Source organism: Phocoena sinus, chromosome 2, assembly GCF_008692025.1.
Source record: "Phocoena sinus isolate mPhoSin1 chromosome 2, mPhoSin1.pri, whole genome shotgun sequence".
In the NCBI taxonomy this organism is placed as follows: Eukaryota; Metazoa; Chordata; class Mammalia; order Artiodactyla; family Phocoenidae; genus Phocoena; species Phocoena sinus.
This window is the reverse complement of record NC_045764.1, coordinates 34,958,743-34,978,214: the sequence shown is the minus strand read 5'-3', so window position 1 is coordinate 34,978,214 and position 19,472 is coordinate 34,958,743. Positions and strand designations below refer to the sequence as shown.

The 19,472-nt window shown below is 38.9% G+C and overlaps 1 protein-coding gene across 1 annotated transcript in view; it reads left to right on the top strand.

The window, feature by feature from the left end:
* The window catches only part of EFL1 (elongation factor like GTPase 1), a 133,781-nt gene that overhangs the window by 15,914 nt on the left and 98,395 nt on the right, over positions 1-19,472 (top strand). The window contains exons 6-11 of the mRNA XM_032623746.1: positions 205-342; positions 1,958-2,172; positions 11,878-12,001; positions 13,735-13,811; positions 14,549-14,685; positions 15,702-15,824. Coding sequence (XP_032479637.1) covers positions 205-342; positions 1,958-2,172; positions 11,878-12,001; positions 13,735-13,811; positions 14,549-14,685; positions 15,702-15,824 — 814 coding nt within the window. The remainder of the gene's footprint in view (positions 1-204; positions 343-1,957; positions 2,173-11,877; positions 12,002-13,734; positions 13,812-14,548; positions 14,686-15,701; positions 15,825-19,472) is intronic.

Below are 19,472 nucleotides of genomic sequence, written 5' to 3'. Positions count from 1 at the left end.
AAGGCAAGGACAGTTTCTTGTCTGTAGTTCTATGCTTCTGTGTTATATACTTTGTGAATGTCTGGTAAACACCTGTGTCTGACTGGCATGGTCTGAGTTGTGATCAAGGAGTATGGAAATGAGCTGCTTATTAATCAGAATTTTCTAATGTGCTTTACTTATTTCAAGTCATAAGCTTTACATTTTCCTTTCTTTTTTAATCAGACACAGGCAGTTCTGCGACAAGCCTGGCTCGAAAACATCCGTCCAGTTTTAGTGATTAATAAGATAGATCGCTTGATAGTGGAACTGAAATTCACCCCACAGGAGGCCTATTCTCACCTCAAGAATATTTTAGAACAGGTATTTTATCCTTTACTTCGGTATTTGAAAAATTGTGGCTCAAAGAAGAGTTGTAAGGAAGTTTCTGAGTTGAGTATGAGGCATTGCTACAGAAAATTCACTTACTTAGATCGACATGTGTCAGAGTCATCATACCAGCAGAGAGGCAATAGAACAGGTGTCATCTTAGGAGCCCCCTCCATCTCCTGGAAGCATCCTTGAATATAAAGCTTAGACAATAGGTTTCAATGTTCTCTTGTTTAAAATCCTGTAGTTTGGTTTCACAATGAAGCAATATTAGGAGACTCTTTGTTTTTTTTTATTACTTATCTTTAGATGAAATTTTACCAAAGCATTCATTCGTTTATTCAGCAAACATTAACATAGCTATATGTTGAATAAATGAGTTCTTGGATGTTCACTTTGTGCTAAGGATTATGACTATAAAGACAGGTCAGAGTCCCTATTTTCAAAGCTCTCGCAGTGTGGTAGGGGAGACAGACAATTAAAAGAGATATTTGGAGAACAATGAGATAACCCCTGGATGTGATTTGAGAGCATAAATGAGGGCTGCTTCACCCAGATTGGGTCAAGAGGAAAGGGAGAGTTAGGAAAAGTCTCGCAAAAGAGGCCTTGAGATGGAAGAGAGGTAGCGTTTGCCAGGTAGAGACTTATGGTAGTAAAGTTCTTCAAGAGAGAAGGAATGAGATATACAAAGTTATAAAGGAAAAAAAGCATAGTACAATGTTTCATTAAAAGAACTGCAAATTATTTGTTATAGCTGAAGAATTAGATCCTGTTAAGTAGTGATAAGAGGCGGGAGTAGAAAGGAGTGTAGGGTTTAGATTATGGTGAATCTTGTATGCCATGCATGGAGGTTTGAAATGTCTTCTTCAAGACGGTGGAGTACCATTGATGTGACCAACTTGAAAATATTTATTTGCTAAAGAAAGGAAGTGATAAAGGTAGAGCAGTGAAAAAGAATGGATCAGTGGATCTAGTTCCCTGAAGAGATAGTCAGGGATGGGTTCAGATGAAATACTCCCACCGCGCAGCGGAAGGAGAAGGGCCAGGGGTAATTGTAGATATAGATGGACCTATAGGTTGAATTATTGCGAGCTTGCAGGATTTCTGAATAATAGGTTCCATTTTCTCTTGGAGGTAGGAAATAAGATTACCTACTTGAGAGTGAAAATAGTTGGGGGTTAGAGGTCAGGAAGAGGGCATGAAGAGAGGGGCAAACAGTTCAAACATCTGCTGTGAGAAATGGTGAGGGAGTTGACTAAGGTTATAAACGAAGATTGTGGGGGTTGGAAACCACGAGTTCTAGTGACACCTGGCCCTGGTCCTGGAAAACAAGTTGAAGATACGACAGATTAGTGTCTGCTTTCAACTCTTGTGCACAAAAATGACCTTTCAAAAGCCTTCCAATTTAGCTTTGCTGGGTGTGGAAAGCATGGGTTGATGGCATATAAGTTAATGATTGCTATAAACGTCATTGCCATCCATGTGTGCTTAATATGAGCTCAAACTGTGACTGACGATTCTAGGCTTAGCAAGGCTTAGACAGTGTGTCTCCTGTCGTGGGCGTGCAAAGCATCTGAATGACATTCTGCCATTTTACCATCTCTCCTAGATTAATGCACTCACAGGAACTCTTTTTACTTCTAAAGTGCTAGAAGAAAGAGCAGAGAGAGAGACTGAATCCCAAGTGAATCCAGATTCTGAGCAAGGAGAGCAAGTGTATGACTGGAGCACTGGCTTGGAGGACACGGATGATTCTCACCTTTACTTCTCTCCAGACCAGGGAAATGTGGTATTTACAAGTGCAATAGATGGGTGGGGCTTTGGGTAAGTGTTTCAATGTAATTAAATCTCTTTGTGGATTTTATATGCAATTGTTTTTTGTTGTTGTTTTTTTTTTTTTGGCGGTACGTGGGCCTCTCACTGTTGTGGCCTCTCCTGTTGTGGAGCACAGGCTCCGGACGCGCAGGCTCAGCGGCCATGGCTTACGGGCCCAGCCGCTCCGCGGCACGTGGGATCTTCCCAGACAGGGGCACGAACCCGCGTCCCCTGTATCGGCAGGCGGACTCTCAACCACTGCGCCACCAGGGAAGCCCCTATCCAATTGATTTTTTAATTAAACTTTTTATTTTGAGATATTGTAGATTCACATACAGTCATAGGAAAGAATACAGAGAGTTCTCTTGTTCCTTTACCTTGTGTCCCTCCAAAGGTAACATCTTGCAGAACTGTAGTGTAATATCACAGCCAGGATATTAACATTGATATAATCGATCACCATGAAGAGCCTTCATGTTCCGCTAATATAGCCACACCCACTTCCCTCCCAGTTCCAACCCCTCCTTAATGACTAACTCTTCTCTATTTCTATAATTTGTCATTTCAAGAATGTTATAGAAATGTAATTGAAAAATATGTAACCTTTTCTGGATTTGAGTTTCAGAATAATTCTCTAGAGACATATCTTAAGTTGTTGCGTGCATCACTGGTTGGTTCCTTTTTATTGCTTAGTACTATTCCATGTGTGTTTGTACCACAGTTTGTTTGAGTATTTACCCATTGAAGGACATCTGGGTTTTTTTTAGTTTGGGGCTACTATGAGTAAAGCTGCTGTAAGCATTCATCTGTAGGTTTTCATGTGAACATAAGTTTTCATTTCTCTGGGATGAATGCCTAGAAGTGCATTTGCTGAGTCATAGGGTAGTTGTGTGTTTAGTTTTTAAAGAAACTGTCAAACTGGGGTACCATTGTATATTCCCACCAGCAATGTATGGTGATCCAGTTTCTCCACATCTTCACCCTCACTTGGTATTGTTCCTATTTTTTTTTCTTTTGTCTTTTTTTAGCCATTCTGATAGGTGTGTACTGATATGTTATTATGGCTTTAATTCGCATTTTCCTAACAGCTTGTGATACTGAACATCTTTTCATGAGCTGATTTGCCATCTGTGTATCCTCTTGCGTGAAATGTCTTTTTTTTTTTTTTTGGTATGAGGGCCTCTCACTGCTGTGGCCCCCTCCTGTCGCGGAGCACAGGCTCCGGACGCGCAGGCCCAGCGGCCATGGCTCACGGGCCCAGCCGCTCCGTGGTACGTGGGATCCTCCCAGACCGGGGCACAAACCCGCGTCCCCTGCGTCGGCAGGCGGACTCTCAACCACTGCGCAACCAGGGAAGCCCTGAAATGTCTTTTTATGTCCTTTGCCCATTTTGTTTTTGTTCATGTATAATTGACATATTATATTGGTTTCAAGTGTACAACATTATGATCAATATTTGTATATTGTGAAATGATCACTACAGTAAATCTAGTTAGTTTCTATCATTATACATAGTTACAAAATTTGTGTGTGTGTGTGATGAGGATTTTTAAGATTGACTCTTAAGAAATTTCAATTATACAATATAGTGTTATTAACTATACCATGCTATGCATTACATCCCATGACTGATTTATTTTATAACTGGAAATTTGTACCTTTTGACCCCCTTCACCCACTTTGCCAACCCTCTACTCCCTGCCTCTTGCAACCACCAATCTGTTCTCTGTATCTGTAAGCTGCTTGTTTACTTGGTTTTGTTTTTTAAAGATCGTACATGTAAGTGAGATCATGCAGTATTTGTCCTTGACTTTCTCTGTCTGACATATCTCATTTAGCCTAATGCCCTCGAAGTCCCTCCATGTTGTTGGAAATGGCAAGTTTGCGTTCTTTTTTATGGTTGAATAGTATTCCGTTTTGTGTATATATACTGCATCATCTTTATCCATTCATGTATCAGTGGACACTTAGGTTGTTTGCATACCTTGGCTGTTGTAAATAATGCTGCAATGAAGGTGTTGTGCATATATCTTTTCAAGAGTTTGGGGGGTTTTTTGCGTAAATACCCAGAAGTGGACTTGCTGCATCAAATGGTAGTTGTATCTTTAATTTTTTGAGGAACCTCCATAATATTTTCCATAGTGGTTGTACCAATTTGCCTTCCTACTAACAGTGCACAAAGGGTTTCCTTTTGTCCACACCCTCACCAATACTTATTTCTTACCTTTTTTGGTAATAGCCATTCTAACAGGTGTAAGGTGATAGCTCATTGTCATTTGACTTACATTTTCATGATAGTGATGATCAATATTTAGTGATGTTGAGCATCTTTTCATATACCTGTTGGCTATCTGTAGGTCTTCTTTGGAAAAATGTCTGTTCACGTCTTCTGTCCTTTTTTTCAGTTCAATTGTTTGGGTTTTTTGCTATTGACTTGTATGAGTATTTCATATATTTTGGATATTAACCCCTTATCAGATATATAATTTGCAAATACTTTCTGTTATTCAATAGGTTGCCTTTTCATTTTGACTACCTGCTTCGTTGTATAGTCCTTTGCCCATTTTCTGATTTTTATTTATTTATGTTTTACTTTTGAGCTTTGAGAATTTTTTATATATTCTGGATATTAGTCCTTTGTCTCATACGTGTTTTATAAATATTTTCTTCCAGTCTAGAGTTTCGCTTTTCACCTTAATAAGTGTCTTTCACAGAGCAAAGTTTTTAATTTGAGTAGAAGTCCAGTTTATTGATTTTTCCTTTTATGAATTATACTTTTGGCATTAAGAAGTCTGCCTAGCCCTATATCCTGAATATTTTCTCTCATGTTTTTTCTGGAAATTTTATAGTTTTCCTTCTTACATTTAAATCTGTGGTTCATTTTGAGTTAAGTTTTTGTATAAGATGTGAAACTTGGGTCGAGGTTCATTTTGGGGGCTGTGGGTGTCCCAGTTACTTTGACACCATTTATTGAAAAGCCTATACCTGCTCTGTTGAATGTTTTTGTACCTTTGTCCGAATCAGTTAGACATATTTATGTGGGTCTATTTCTGAGTATTATATTCTGTTTCATTGATCTCTGTGTCTGTCTTTCCACCAATACCACATAGCCCTGATTACTCTAAGTGTATAATAAGTTTTGAAATTGGGTGGATTATTTCCATCACATTCTTCTTTTTCAAAATGGTTTTAGCTGTTCAAGGGTCTGTGCCTTTCCATATACATTTTATAATAATCTTTGCCTATATCTGCAAAAAAAATTTTGCTAGGATTTTGGTGCAAAATGCATGGTACACTTGTATATTAATTTAAGGAGAATTGATGCCTTTACTATGTTGAATCATCTAATCCATGGAGGCTGTATGTTTCTCCATTTGTGCAGATTTTCTTTGATTTCTTTAATCAGCATTTTGTGGTTTTCAGCATTTAAGTCCTGTACATATTATGTTAGGCTTGCACCTAATTTTTCTTTTTTTCTAGAAATTATAATGGTATTTTTTATTTTGGTGTTCACATCTTCATTTCTACTGTATTGAAATATAATTACTTGATTTTTGTGTGTCGATCTTGTATACTGTCACCTTGCTAAACCTATTCATTAGTTCTAAGAGTTTTTTGTAGATGCCTTGGGATTTTGTACAAGGTAGTCATGTCATCTGCAAATAAGGCCTTTTATTTCTTCCTGTCCTGTGCCATTTTCCTTTCTTTTCTTGCCTTATTGCACTGGCAAGAACTTCCAGCACTGTTTGAATTAATGGGGAAAGTAGACATACTTGCCTTGTTCCCCATCTTTCAGTCTTTCACCAAGAGGTATAATGTTAGTTCTAAGTTGTTTCTAAATGTTCTTTGTCAAGGTAAGGAAGTTCCCCTGCACTCCTTTTTTCTGAGTTATTACTATGAATTGGTGTCAAATTTTTTCAAATGCTTTTTCTGTATCAATTAATATAATCCTATGATTTTTGTTCTTTAACTATTAATATAGTAGATTACATTGATATTTGAATATTCAGCAAGTTTTGCATCTCTTTGTAGATTTTATATACAATTAACTTTTTAAACCTTATTCTTTGAATAAATTCAAATTTCAGAAGGTACAAAAATGCGTACAATGAAAAGTCTCCCACACTATCCCTTAGCTTTTTAGTTCATTTCCCCACAGAAAACTAGTTCGACCCAGCAGTTTCTTGTGTATCATCTGGAGGTTATTATGCATATATGAGCAAATACATTATCAACTTTTATTATCTACACTAGCAGAAGTTACTGTGGAAAGAAACTAACTATTGAGGGTGTGCATATGCTAGGCGTTGAGCTAGTCACTTAAATTATTTTATTGAATTCTTAGAACACTCCTTTTATTTTATTTTTTTCCAATTTTTTTTTAATTAATTATTTTTGGCTGCATTGGGTGTTCATTGCTGTGTGCGGGCTTTCTCTAGTTGCGGTGAGCAGGAGCTACTCCTCTATGGGGTGTGCAGGCTTCTTGTTGCAGTGGCTTCTCTAGTTGTGGAGCACAGGCTCTAGGCGCATGGGCTTCAGTAGTTGTGGCATGTGGGCTCAGTAGTTGTGGCTCACAGGCTGTAGAGCACAGGCTCAGTAGTTGTGGCACGCAGGTTTAGTTGCTCTGCTCTGTAGCATGTGGGATCTTCCTGGACCCGTGTCCCCTGCATTGGCAGGTGGATTCTTAACCACTGCACCACCAGGGAAGTCCCAGAACAATCCTTTTAAATAGGTCTTAATATTTATTATTTAAGGTTCAAATACATTGATTGATTTGTTAAGCATCACTAAGCCACTGAGTGGCATAGCTGTTGTTAAGTTTAAAGTCTGCCTGGCACTGAAGTTCATGCTTTTTTACCATAGTGCTTTTGTGGGATCTTCACTATGGAATATAGGGACCCTTGTTTTTTCTAATTGCCCCTTCTGGGTATGTACACACTCAGGCCAAGTAGTAGTGATATCAGTTTTGAATGTGCTAGGTAATTGATTACATTTCTAACCACAACCATCACTGACTTGTGAAATCAGAAAATTCAGCGGATTTTTACTTTGAGAAAAATGTCTTCGGCCTGGTTAAACAGTTGTGGGGATATAATGAAATTTACTTTAGTTGTAGGCTTAACCTTACATATAATTTGCAGGGATAATAGAACCAGAAATAATGCACCAGGTGAAACCACCCTTGGCTGTTCCTTGTCTTCCTTTTTACAGGAACTTGCCCTTCAACTTCCTTTTGACTGAACACATTTTGCCTTGGGCAGCATAATAAATTATAATACCATAATTTTTCTCTGCTAGTTTATAATAAATTATAGATACCTTGGTTTATTTGGTGCCTATAAAGGTTATAACAGACAAATAAATTCAGATAATGGATATATAGTGAAAATGGAAATTACAAACTTGAAAATTTGCACTTTTCATATGTAGTTGATGACTTACCGTTGTCATCTTTCTGGGCCTTGTTTTCTCATCTGAAAAATAAGAATATAGGTCTAAGATAATTTCTAAGAATTTCTTTGAGCTAAAATAAAATGTACAGTGATTCATTCAGTCATATAACAGGGTCAGACCTATTGATTTCTTAATTTGTAACTTTTGCTAGTGAGCTACAATGTAAGGGGCTTGCCCTTTTCTTGTAATGATTTTCATAAAAAATTGAATGTTTTATGTGAATTTTAGTCTAAATCTCACAAATTAGGGAAAGTTTATTGTGGAAGAAGGAATGGGGAGAGACTTGAATGAACAGAATGAGGGTAACTTCTCACAACTTTGGACATTTTTACGTACTTTCAGTCAATAAATGAATTCCCCTGTATTAGACAAAGTCATCTTTATAGATCTGCTAGTGCCTGTTCTCAACTAGTTGACATGTTAATTTATGGAAAAGGGTTGGTGGAAATGAAAGCACTGGAGACCCATTTCCTTCCAATTTTCCTCTAACATGTCAGTGAATGGGGAAAGTTGGCAACTTCAATAGGGAAAGTTGTCACAAAAAGTGGGAAATGAGTACATTTCAGAATTTAGCAGATGGTTCTATAAACTCTTATGTAGTGGGACAGGATTGAGAAGTGTGACTAGTGGCTGTGTGGCCTACATCTGTCCTGTTAATAGTTGTTACTCCAGGAGAATCTGCTCGGAAAAAGCAGAAACACATTGACTTGTGTGGGTGGCAGCAACAATCTAGTTCCTGATTAAGATAAATAGAGCTGAGGCCCCAACCCTATAAAACAGGGGCAGGAAAGAAAAGACAAGGAAAAGCCCTTCCTTATAGTTTTGTTTGTCTTTGTGCAGCAGTGTCTTAGAATCCTGCAATTAACATTAATCCATTGGGTACCTTGGACACAGAAGAGTATGTGGCCCAGAAATTTCATACTTGGCCAAACTGTCGTTCAGGGCGAAAGATTGATAGGTCAGTAGTCTTGGAAAACATGTTCTGCGAATCTTTTCTGAGAATCTTGTTTGAAGTTATTTGGTAGAGGAAATGAATTAAAATAGAATTCAAGAATGGAGAAGTTGTGCTAGAATCTGTCAGTATTTTAAAATGATAACTAATGACAGACACAGGAATAAAAGCACTAAGCAATAATCAAGAAAGGTTTGATGTTTATAAGCAACTTTTGTGGTAACTGGGGGATTGAAAAGAATGTAAAGGATGAAAAACAAGATTTTCAAAGATTTATGTGTCTCTATGTGTATGTATGTGTAAATAAGTGATGGACTAGAAAAGGGTTTGAAGACAGTGGTCTAAGCAAATGGCCAATTTCTTACTATAATTTATGATTTTATAGTATGTTTCAGTGTTTGTGAAAATCTTTGTTTGCCACTTTTTGAGTTAAAAGCAAGACATATATCTGACACATTGTTGTAAAGGATAAAAGAAAACATAACGGACTGGGTAGCACAGATCAACAACAACAACAAAAAAATCCTGGAAGCACGAAGAGAAATCTACCTAATCAGAACAGTTATGACAGTAAATGTTTGAATCCCCTGTTGAGGAGATACTGTCTTTTATAAGAAGGAAATTTCCAGAGATTTGCTAAATAAAATAAACATAAAGCATAAGGGACTGAGGGTAAACACCAAAGCTTTGGTTCAATATGTCAAACAAATGTGAATAAAAAGGAAATAGGTTTGGCAATCTTAATGATAAGCAGAGCAGAATTTATGGCAAATGTGGCATAAGGATCATTTTTATATGGGTAATTGGCACATTTCTGTAGTAAAGAGATTAATGATCATAACAGCAAAGTTCATGAGACAAAAATAGAAGTATAAGTAGAAATCCACAGTCATGTGGTTTGGGGGGATTGCATCATATCACAGTTTAACATCAAATAGCAACAAACCATATGAATAGTATTATAATTAAAGTCCGGATTTGTTTTAAGTGTCAGTGAAGGATATATAAAAATTGATCCTATGTCAGGCCAACAAACAATTCAAGTTCAAGGAATATAAACTATGTTGAAAGCTTATACAAATCATTCAGTCATTATCTCCAGCGCTAACCATCTAAGAATGGACCCAAGTTGCCAATATGATGATCAAAGTGTTGGCTGTATTTATTGAGGACCCAGAGAACATCACTGTAAAGAACAGGGCTCCCTGGTAGAGATAGGCTGGAGAATGTGCTTGGGACCTCAGGCCACAGTAGTTGCCTCCCATTGTCTCCCTCCTGTAGGTCCTGTAATGGATCTGCAAATCTGCATGGAGGATTGCAGCCTGTCTGGAAAGATCAGGTGTTGAGAGATGGAAAGCCTAGGGTGAGATAAGGGTCTGCTGACTTGCCTCTGGAAAGAAGGTTCTGTGCCTTGTTCTAGGTGTACTTAACTTCAGGAAGTCAAGGAGGAAGCTTGGCTCTTTTTACTGATCCCTGGAGTAGGGAGCAAGACAGAGCTTGCTTCCTTTTTGAGGCATAGGAACTCTGCCCAATAAGTGTTGGCCATTGGCCTTCTTTTTGCTTGTTGAGTAGCCATTGAGGTGGGAGAGAGACCAAGAGTGCTCCTTTCAGCCCTCCAGAGTAGGAAAGCTATGTCTATGGAGTGAGGTAAAAATTGGTAAAGAGAAGATGGGTTCCCTCCAAAAAGGCGAAAAAGATTATAAATTAATGATATAGTGATACTGGGCTTCCCTGGTGGCGCGGTGGTTGAGAGTCCTCCACCTGCCGGTGCAGGGGACACGGGATCGTGCCCCGGTCCGGGAAGATCCCACATGCCGCGGAGCGGCTAGGCCTGTGAGCCATGGCCGCTGAGCCTGCGCGTCCGGAGCCTGCGCTCCGCAACGGGAGAGGCCACAACAGTGAGAGGCCTGCGTACCGCAAAAAAAAAAAAAAAAAAATATATATATATATATATATATATATATATATATATATAGTGATACTTACATATATAAATAATGTATAAATTATATATTATATACATGTTATATATACAATTTATATATAAATTTTTATATAAGTATAAATAAAATAATAATAGAAACTAAAGTTTTAGAAAAGTAAAAAAATACTCTGCTAAATAAATAGCTGTTGGATCAAATGGGAAATAAAGCTTACCATAGTGAATTACTTTGGAAGTGATGGACCTTTGAGCCCATCTCTTTCAGAATGTTAGTAGCTTATAACTGTATGATGTGAATTTTGATTCCTGATGGGTGTTTTTCTCTCCCTTGGACCTCTGAGAGGGGGCAGTGGTTATTTATCTTCAGCAGTTTCTGTAGCATCTGTTTTTGCTTCTAAGCTGCTGCCTGATGCTCTTCATATTTCTGGTTCCAACCATAATTATTAGCTTCCACTCCTGCAGCTTTTTATTGCTCCCACCAGGCTTCTATTATCATAAGAGAATATCAGCTAATTGGACTTGGTTGTAGTTAACCCCTGGATTCCACAGTTGTTGAATGACAGGTAAAGGATTGTCTAGAATCTGTTAACTTTGGATTCCTTCTGCATTGGAGAATATAGCAGGCGTCTTTTAAGTTGCTGGTACTTTGAGAGTTGGACTCAAAACTTAGATTATGTAGGAGCATACTGTTCCCTGTAGAAAAGGTATTTTTTCTAGGTCCTTTACCCAGACACTGCAGATGCTGTAATATACAGCATCATTATTTGTCAGGTGACCGCTCTTGTGTGGCTGGGGTTTCCAGTAGAGCAGACCTGGTGCTAACTGGCTTCTCTAAGGGCTGGAGAGAGTTAAGTAAGTGTATATGTATCTGTTTCCTGTTTAATCCCGGATGCTAAAAAGCCTTTTTTTGGCAGGTTCTGGCTCTAGGGTTTGTTTTCTTTGTGAGCAATAGGTATCTATAGCAGTGAAGGGCTGAAACAAAGTTTATTGTTGGCGTGGCTGCAGTGGGCAGCTGGAGCCTCCATTTCCTTGGCCATTATTCCTCTTGTTTTACACATGCAGTATTAAAAAGGGGAGGTATGGCATGAATTCTAATTCATATGAATTTAGGGGAAGTTGGACAGGAAGCTGGGCTCTGGAATGAGACTGCTTGGGTTTGAATCCCAGCTTCACTTGTTACCTGTGTGATATCTCGTGCTTCATTATCCTTTTCTGTAAAATAGGGGAGATAATTAGTACTTACCTTGTAACATAGTTGAAATGACATTTAAAGCACGTTGAACAGTACCTGGCACAGAAACACTCAAGTGTTAGCTGTACTCATTTATGTTGTTATTAATAACGTGAACACTTGCTTTTCTTTCAGAATTGAGCACTTTGCCGAAATCTACAGTCAAAAAACTGGCATCAAAAAGGAAGTTCTTTTGAAAACCTTGTGGGGAGATTATTATATAAATATGAAGGCTAAGAAGATTATGAAGGTTGATCAGGTAATGTGGCATATGTCCCTGTTGATAGTTGGTCCCATTGTTGCCCTATGAAAACCTGTACTGTAACACACCTGTAATTTGGCCTTGGTTTATGGGAGTCAGTTTATGAGGGATTTTCTACTGTATATATTTGGCTAAAGTTCATGTGTCTTATATCCAAGTATTGCTTAAATAGAGTTCTTTAGGACTGCCTGGGTTTTTTTGTTTGTTTGTTTTTTCTTTTTAAGAGGAGCAAAAATCTCAGATCCTGTGCATGTGAACTTGAAGACACATATTTTGCATCAGGCATTTGTGTGTCCCCTTCATAAAGAGACATCTCTTTCAGACATCACTGTGTGGCCCACACTTTATCCCTAGTCTCAGCTGAGGCCTTCTCTCATTGAATGTCAGTCACCATGCTTTGCTGATGTGGAGAGGGAGGTGCTCCCTGGAGCACTTCATTCTCTCGATTGAGGTGATATAAGGCTGCTGAATCACATAGCCTCAGAGAATGCTTTTCTTGAAGATTTTTTTTAAATGTAAAATTCAGGATTTTATAAATTCATTCTCATTGAAGAGCATATATATTCCCTTAAGAAGGTATTTATAAGTATAAAGCTACAGGAAAGAAAAAATATCAGAAGCCAGCACTGCTAATGCTGTGGTTTTCATTTCTTTCATTCTTTCTGGATAGATACATACATCCCTCAGTTGAGATTTTGCTGTTTATATAATATAGCTGCTTTTCTGCTTGACATCATATTGTGAACATCTTCCGTTGCCATTAAAATCTTTCTATAAACAGTGTATTTAAGAAGGAGCCAGTGTATGAAGTGGGAAAGAGCATGGTTTGAGAATCCAACTCTGTTTGAATCTCAGCTCCACCACTTACTAGTTCCGTGACATTTGTCTCATTTTTTTCATCTGCAAATTGGAGATAGTAATACTTACAGGGTGGTTAGGATAATTATATGAACTATCCAAGAAAAGTCTTTAGAACAGTTCCTGTCACATAAGGACCCTATTACATCATTTACATAATCATTCTACATGAATGTAGAATCTACATAAATCCTGTAAGATTGGACATAGTTTATATTTCTGTTTCACAAATATTTCGATATTTTAAGTAAAGCTGTGGTGGGCATCTTGATAAATACATTTTTATGTCTTGACAATGAGCTTTTTTTAACCAGGCATTCAAAGGTAATGGCCTAATTTCCCAATACCTTGCCAATAGTTCTTGAGAAAGAGGGTATCAGTTTATATTCCAGCTCTTGTATATTATCCATCTCAAAGTGCTCTTGCTATTATTCTGTACAGTTTGGTAAGAGAAATAATAGGGGTTTTTTTTTGTTTATTTTTCATATCTTCTTCCTTGAAGTTGAACATTTTTCATGTTTAAGAACATTCTTTAGAACAAAGTCCATGGAAATTTTAGAGTGAAGTTTTAGCTCTCAGCTTGGGTATCATGTATTTCTTTGATGGCAGTGAAAGGACAACTGCAGTGATATATCCCCCAAATGGTCTTGTTTGTGAAGTCCATGGTTCCTGGAGGAAGAGAACAGTGGGTTGTTACTGATTGTGGATTATTGGCTTTTTAGAGCATTCTTATAGCTACTTTCCTCCACTTTTCTGTTGAGTAAATATTTTCTGGTAGAAATGAAACACTGATAATAAAACATGTCAAGAATGAATATGTAAGATACTGATGAAATATTCAGAAATTTAAGCCCATTCATCCTTTTTTACAGGCAAAAGGAAAGAAACCTTTATTTGTACAGTTGATCCTGGAAAATATATGGAGTTTGTATGATGCTGTCTTGAAAAAGTAAGGCTGTTATAAATTGTTACATAAATTGGGCAGTATAATTTGCCTCACTTTTCAGTTTGATGAGTCACACTTCAGAAAGCTGAGACAGACTGAAAAAATGAACAGAGCCTTTACAGAGGAGTTGACTACAGGGCTTGGAAACAATTTAAAGGAGTATGTGTAACCCAAGTAAAGGGTGACAGGAGGGGGAGAACAGCCATATTTTATAGAGTGCTGAGGTGAAGAGATATAAAGGATGGAAAGAAACATTAGACTTTTGTTTATACAAACTCAGTTTAAAATAAAATAGTAATTGTAGTAGAAAAGATGCTTGATATCAAGGATCACTAATGGGGCACTTGGGGGAAAAACTTGCCTGATACAAGTGGAAAAGAATGTTTGCTTCAGTAAATTTCTAAGTTGTTCCAGAGATGGAATAATGATTTTTTAGTATTTATTTATACAATTGCTTTACCAGTTGACATAGCTTTTTTAGGGAGATTGTGGAATGGTGCTTCGTGGGACGTTTTAAAGAAAAGTTCATTTGGAAGTGTATGGGTAGAGGTTGAGCAGTTTTCTCCTGTGGCAGGAGCCCCTTCAAGCATTTTTACTTTTTTGTAGTAAAAATAATACATTAGGAATAAATGTGTCAAACAATGTTGAGTCCCTTTTCCTCACTACTCCTTTGTGTCTTTATGTGATCTTTCTCTCTCCTCACCCCTCACCCCCCCACCCATCCTGTACGTTTACTATAGGGACAAAGAAAAAATTGATAAAATCGTGACTTCTTTAGGATTAAAAATTGGAGCCCGAGAGGCACGGCATTCAGACCCTAAAGTTCAGATCAATGCTATTTGCAGTCAGTGGCTTCCCATATCTGAGGCTGTTCTTGGTATCCTTTATTTTAATGGTTTTTAATGAAATCATAGATTTGACTAAACAAGAAAAACCAGTGTGTTATTGGCAATCTGGAAATCCTCTGAAAATAATGCATTTCCATCCAAAGTCTTCTGGGGTTATTTAAGGTTCCACCATGAAACTGTATTAAGTACTTTAAAAATGAATATATTAATATTAACTAGGACTAATACTAATATCAACCTGAATGTTCTTAAAAAATGTTTTTAGTTTTTGTTTAGTAATCTGTAAAATAAAAACTTTTAGACTAAGATTTACATATAAGTAGATAATTTAGATGTTTGTGTTAGGATCACTGGTTCATTTTATTTATTTATTTTTGAATTTTATTTTATTTATTTTTTTATACAGCACTGGTTCATTTTAGACCCATATTTTCCTTAGCTTGTTGATACTTCCTCTCACATTAGTGATTCCAAAAGGACTTGATTTTAAATGGCTTACATTAACTAAAGTGATTTTATAGATGAATTTAGACTGTCTTCTCTTCCTTGACCTGTGTGTACTCAGCCGTACCGCTGCAGTGGGCTGGGGGTGCAGTGTCCTGGGAGTGAACCAGCAGTGGATCTCAGAGCTGTGATAGACACATACCCCTACAGTGGCACTCGCTCTGGTGGGGGACCTTCTTGTATCATAGCTTGTGGCTGATGGTTGTTTTGTACCAGTTTATGAAACCACATAAAAGATTTTGAGGACTTAAAAGGTCACAGTTAGCCGTGCTCCTAAGTTCTGTTGTCCTTCCTCACTTGTTCCATAGGATGTCAGTGTTAGAATATCTATCATGAGGATCCTTTCTGGGCTCTAGAGTGTCCATGAACTCCCTGAAATTGTATCCATATTTTGAGATGTGATATATGGCGTAGTGCTGCCTTCTAGCCCAGGCATCTTATAGACGTACATCGTTACCTCAGTATTTAGTGCATACTGTGACTGTCTGCCGTGGTGGAGGGCACTTGCTCAAGGTTTTGAGTCCTTAACAGCAGACTTCAGCTATGGTGTGTCAGAAACTTCCTAGTCCCCTTGATATTACAGCCGAGAGAGTGGAGAAACTGATGTGCGCAGCATCGCAAACATTTGATTCTCTTCCACCGGAAACCCAGGCACTGAAAGCAGGTGAGGTAAAGATGAACACAGCAGGTAACATATTTTTGAGTCCTAAGTCCAGACTACTCTAGACCAATTTGCTAAATGCTAGTTTGCTAAATGGCCAAATGGCCAATTCCACAGACAAACAATTTCACAAACATTTCACCAGTTGCCTTTTGTTTTCTAACATTTCAGTTTTGCTAGAGCCATTTTGCTCTGCCAGTGGAGTGGGTATACCAGAGGCTCTGAGACCGCTACCTTTTGACCTGATCACATTTCATAATCTTATAATCATGCTGTATTCCATCCTCCTAAATAGCCAGGAATGTGTTCCTAAAGTGCCATATCACCACCATGGCTGTGTCCCCAGGGACTGTGGAAAAGTGATTTCAGGGGCTGTGCTGCTCTTTTTTTTTTTTTTTCTTTTTCTTTTGCGGTACGCAGGCCTCTCACGGTTGTGGCCTCTCCCGTTGCGGAGCACAGGCTCCGGACACGCAGGCCCAGCAGCCATGGCTCACGGGCCCAGCCGCTCCACGGCATGTGGGATCTTCCCGGACCGGGGCACGAACCCGTGTCCCCTGCATCGGCAGGCGGACTCTCAACCACTGCGCCACCAGGGAAGCCCAGTGCTGCTCTTTTGAAGCCCCATATATGCGCTCCCCATGAGAGGGATCCTCCCATTCCAAGCTCCGTGTGGCTCCATGAAATTCATGTGTATGTACTCACTTTCTCCTATCCTTTTTCTCCCAATCTACTGAATTTGTAGCCCCTGCCCCCCAAGTCACTGCTGTTCTCAGGGCCACTGTTGACTGTCCTTTGTTATATCTTTCAGCCAGTTCTCAATCCTCATCTGACTAGATCCGTCACTACCATTTGACATGGTCGATCACTCCTTCCTCCTTGAGTCATTTTTTTCCTTGACTTCTAGGCTTCCACATACTCCTACTTTCTCCCTGTCTCCCTGGCTATTTATTCCTTTTTTCTTTTTTTTTTTTTAAAAAAAACAGAAAAGTCAAACAAAAGTTTAATAACATATATACATGGGACAGACCCGGGAAAACAGAATAACTGGCCGAAACCCTCACTTTAAATACTGTGAGTGGTTTAGGACTTCAAAGGGGAGGAAGGCAATTCACATGAAGATGGAAAAGCAAAAGTTTGGTTGAAAAGAATGTTTGCTGGTCTGTGCAGAGACTCTGGGACACAGAGTGGACTCTGATCTCTAGGTCCTTCCAGTTTTCCCCACCACACCTGTCCCATATTCTTTGCAGTGATAGCTACATATTCTTTTCTGGTGATAGCTCTATTCCGGGACCAGGTCCTTTATCTAAATTCTTTAGACGGCTAAGGGGACATAAAAAGAAAGACTTCCTGAGTCTTCTACTTCTTAAAAATAATCAGCCTAAATTAATCCTCATGCCAGAGAAACACATTCTGGGGTGGCAAATTTTGCTCTTCAACAGTTCTCCCTTTGAAATGTCTTCAAGGAGTGTCACAGTCCAGAAGCTGAGTTCGTAGATTGTTCCATCTCATTAAACCAGTCTCAGGCCTGACAGTAAGTCTGTCTAGTTAAATTAATTTCTGGAGGCAGTGATGCAGGTGGGCTCTCAAAGTTAGGCTTATAAGGTGCAAGCAATCGGGTATTATATATAAGAGGCATTTCTGTGGAGACAGAAGAAAAAGGTTAATGGTTGGAGCAAATTATAAACCAACTTCTGAACCTAGGAGGCAGCCAGTCAAGATTTCTAGATGTCCGAGTCAAGTATCATCTGCACTGTGAAGTGTCGTTGATGATGTCGTTGAGCGTTCAGGTAAACTTTCTGAGCGGCTTACACAGCAACGGGCCTGAAGATTGTCTAAACATGGGATGTTGTGTGGTGGTCTCTCTCAAATGTATTGCAGGTTGTTCAGCTTCAGTTTGCAGGGCTTCAGGAAAGGGGCAGCTTTGGTTCTCAGTGATTCCGAATCAAAAGTGGGAGAAAAATTGGAAATGTGACTTCGGAGAGTTGTAGCCAAATATTTGAGGAAACAAGAATAATTCAGGATCCAGTCCAGTTTACCAGCAGAAAAACAAAACCTCGAAGATGATAACAGAACTAGAATCGAATATCCACAAGTGTGTATTATAGTTTCTATTGAAACATAATTTTTTTTTCTCTGAAATCACCCTCATTTCTACCCAAGATAGCCAAATTAAGACTAATTAGTTTGCAAAGTAAGTTTAGTTTCATTAAACTTGGCCTGATTATTTTTATAGGTCCAGCAAGAATAGCAGCTGACCATATAGGCTCTTTTAAATCTGCTTTGCTGGAACTTTTCATAAGGAATTTCCAGATTGAACTTCCAGTAGCCTCTTGAGGCTCCGGACGCGCAGGCTCAGCGGCCATGGCTCGCGGGCCCAGCCACTCCATGGCACGTGGGATCTTCCCAGACCAGACACGAACCCGTGTCCCCTGCATCGGCAGGCAGACTCTCAACCATTGCGCCACCAGGGAAGCCCTGGCTGTTTATTCTTAATCTCTTTTTCCAGTTCCTCTCCATCTCCCTGACTTTTTAACTGTGGGATACCCCAAAGCAAGGCTTAGTCTTTGGACCTCATCTGTTTTCTGCCTGCTGATCTTGTCCAGTCTCAAGGCTTTACATGACAACGGCATGCTCTTAATTCCCACAGTTATCTCATGCCCCTGCATCGAGTCCATCTGCAAATCCTGTTTACTCTTCCTTTGAAATATATCCAGAACAACTACTTTTCAACATTTCCACTTCTGCCTCCCTGGGTCCTCCCTGGACCATGATCTCTCATCTGGTTATTACAATAGCTTTCCAGCTGGTATCCCTGCTGCTGTTCTTGATAGCCTTTCGTGTTTTCTCAACACTGCAGCCAGGGTGATCCTGTTAAAAATTGAAGTCAGGGCGTGTCACTTTGTTCCTCACAGCCTTTCAAAGTTTTCCCTGGCAAGACTTCTGATAGATATTTAATTCTTGCTTCCTTTATTCCTTATTTGAATTTTGTTTTTGTTTTTTCTCTACGTGGGCCTCTGACTGTTGTGGCCTCTCCTGTTGTGGAGCACAGGCTCTGGACGTGCAGGCTCAGCGGCCATGGCCCACGGGCCCAGCTGCTTCGTGGCATGTGGGATCCTCCTGGACTGGGGTATGAACCCGTGTCCCCTGCATTGTCAGGCGGACTCCCAACAACTGCACCACTAGGGAATCCCCCTTATTTGAATTTTACTGTTGAATTCTTTATGTGTGAATTATTTTGATGTGGGGTGATTTTTTAAAAAAATTACTAACCGATGGTTTTTTATCTTAACCAATGGATTTTTTATGTAGGTTAAGAAAAATGTCAATATGTTGATAGGAAATTGTGTTAAAATTTATAGATTTAGGGGAAATTGACATCTTTATAGTATCGAATCTTAATTCATTTCTAAGGTTTTTGGTTATTATCATGATAAGATATTTTTGTCTGTTTTATTTTCTAACTTGTTTTTGTGAGGGATTGGAAAAGCTACTGCTTTTTATGTATTTATTAGTAAGCTACCTATTGACTGTTGACCTTTGGTAAAATTTCTCAGTTCTATCCCTTCTCCACAGGAAACATTTCTGAGGGCTTATGGTGGGTGGTTAAGCCCATTTCCTAGCTTTAGTTCTATGTGGGAGTTCCTCCAGCCC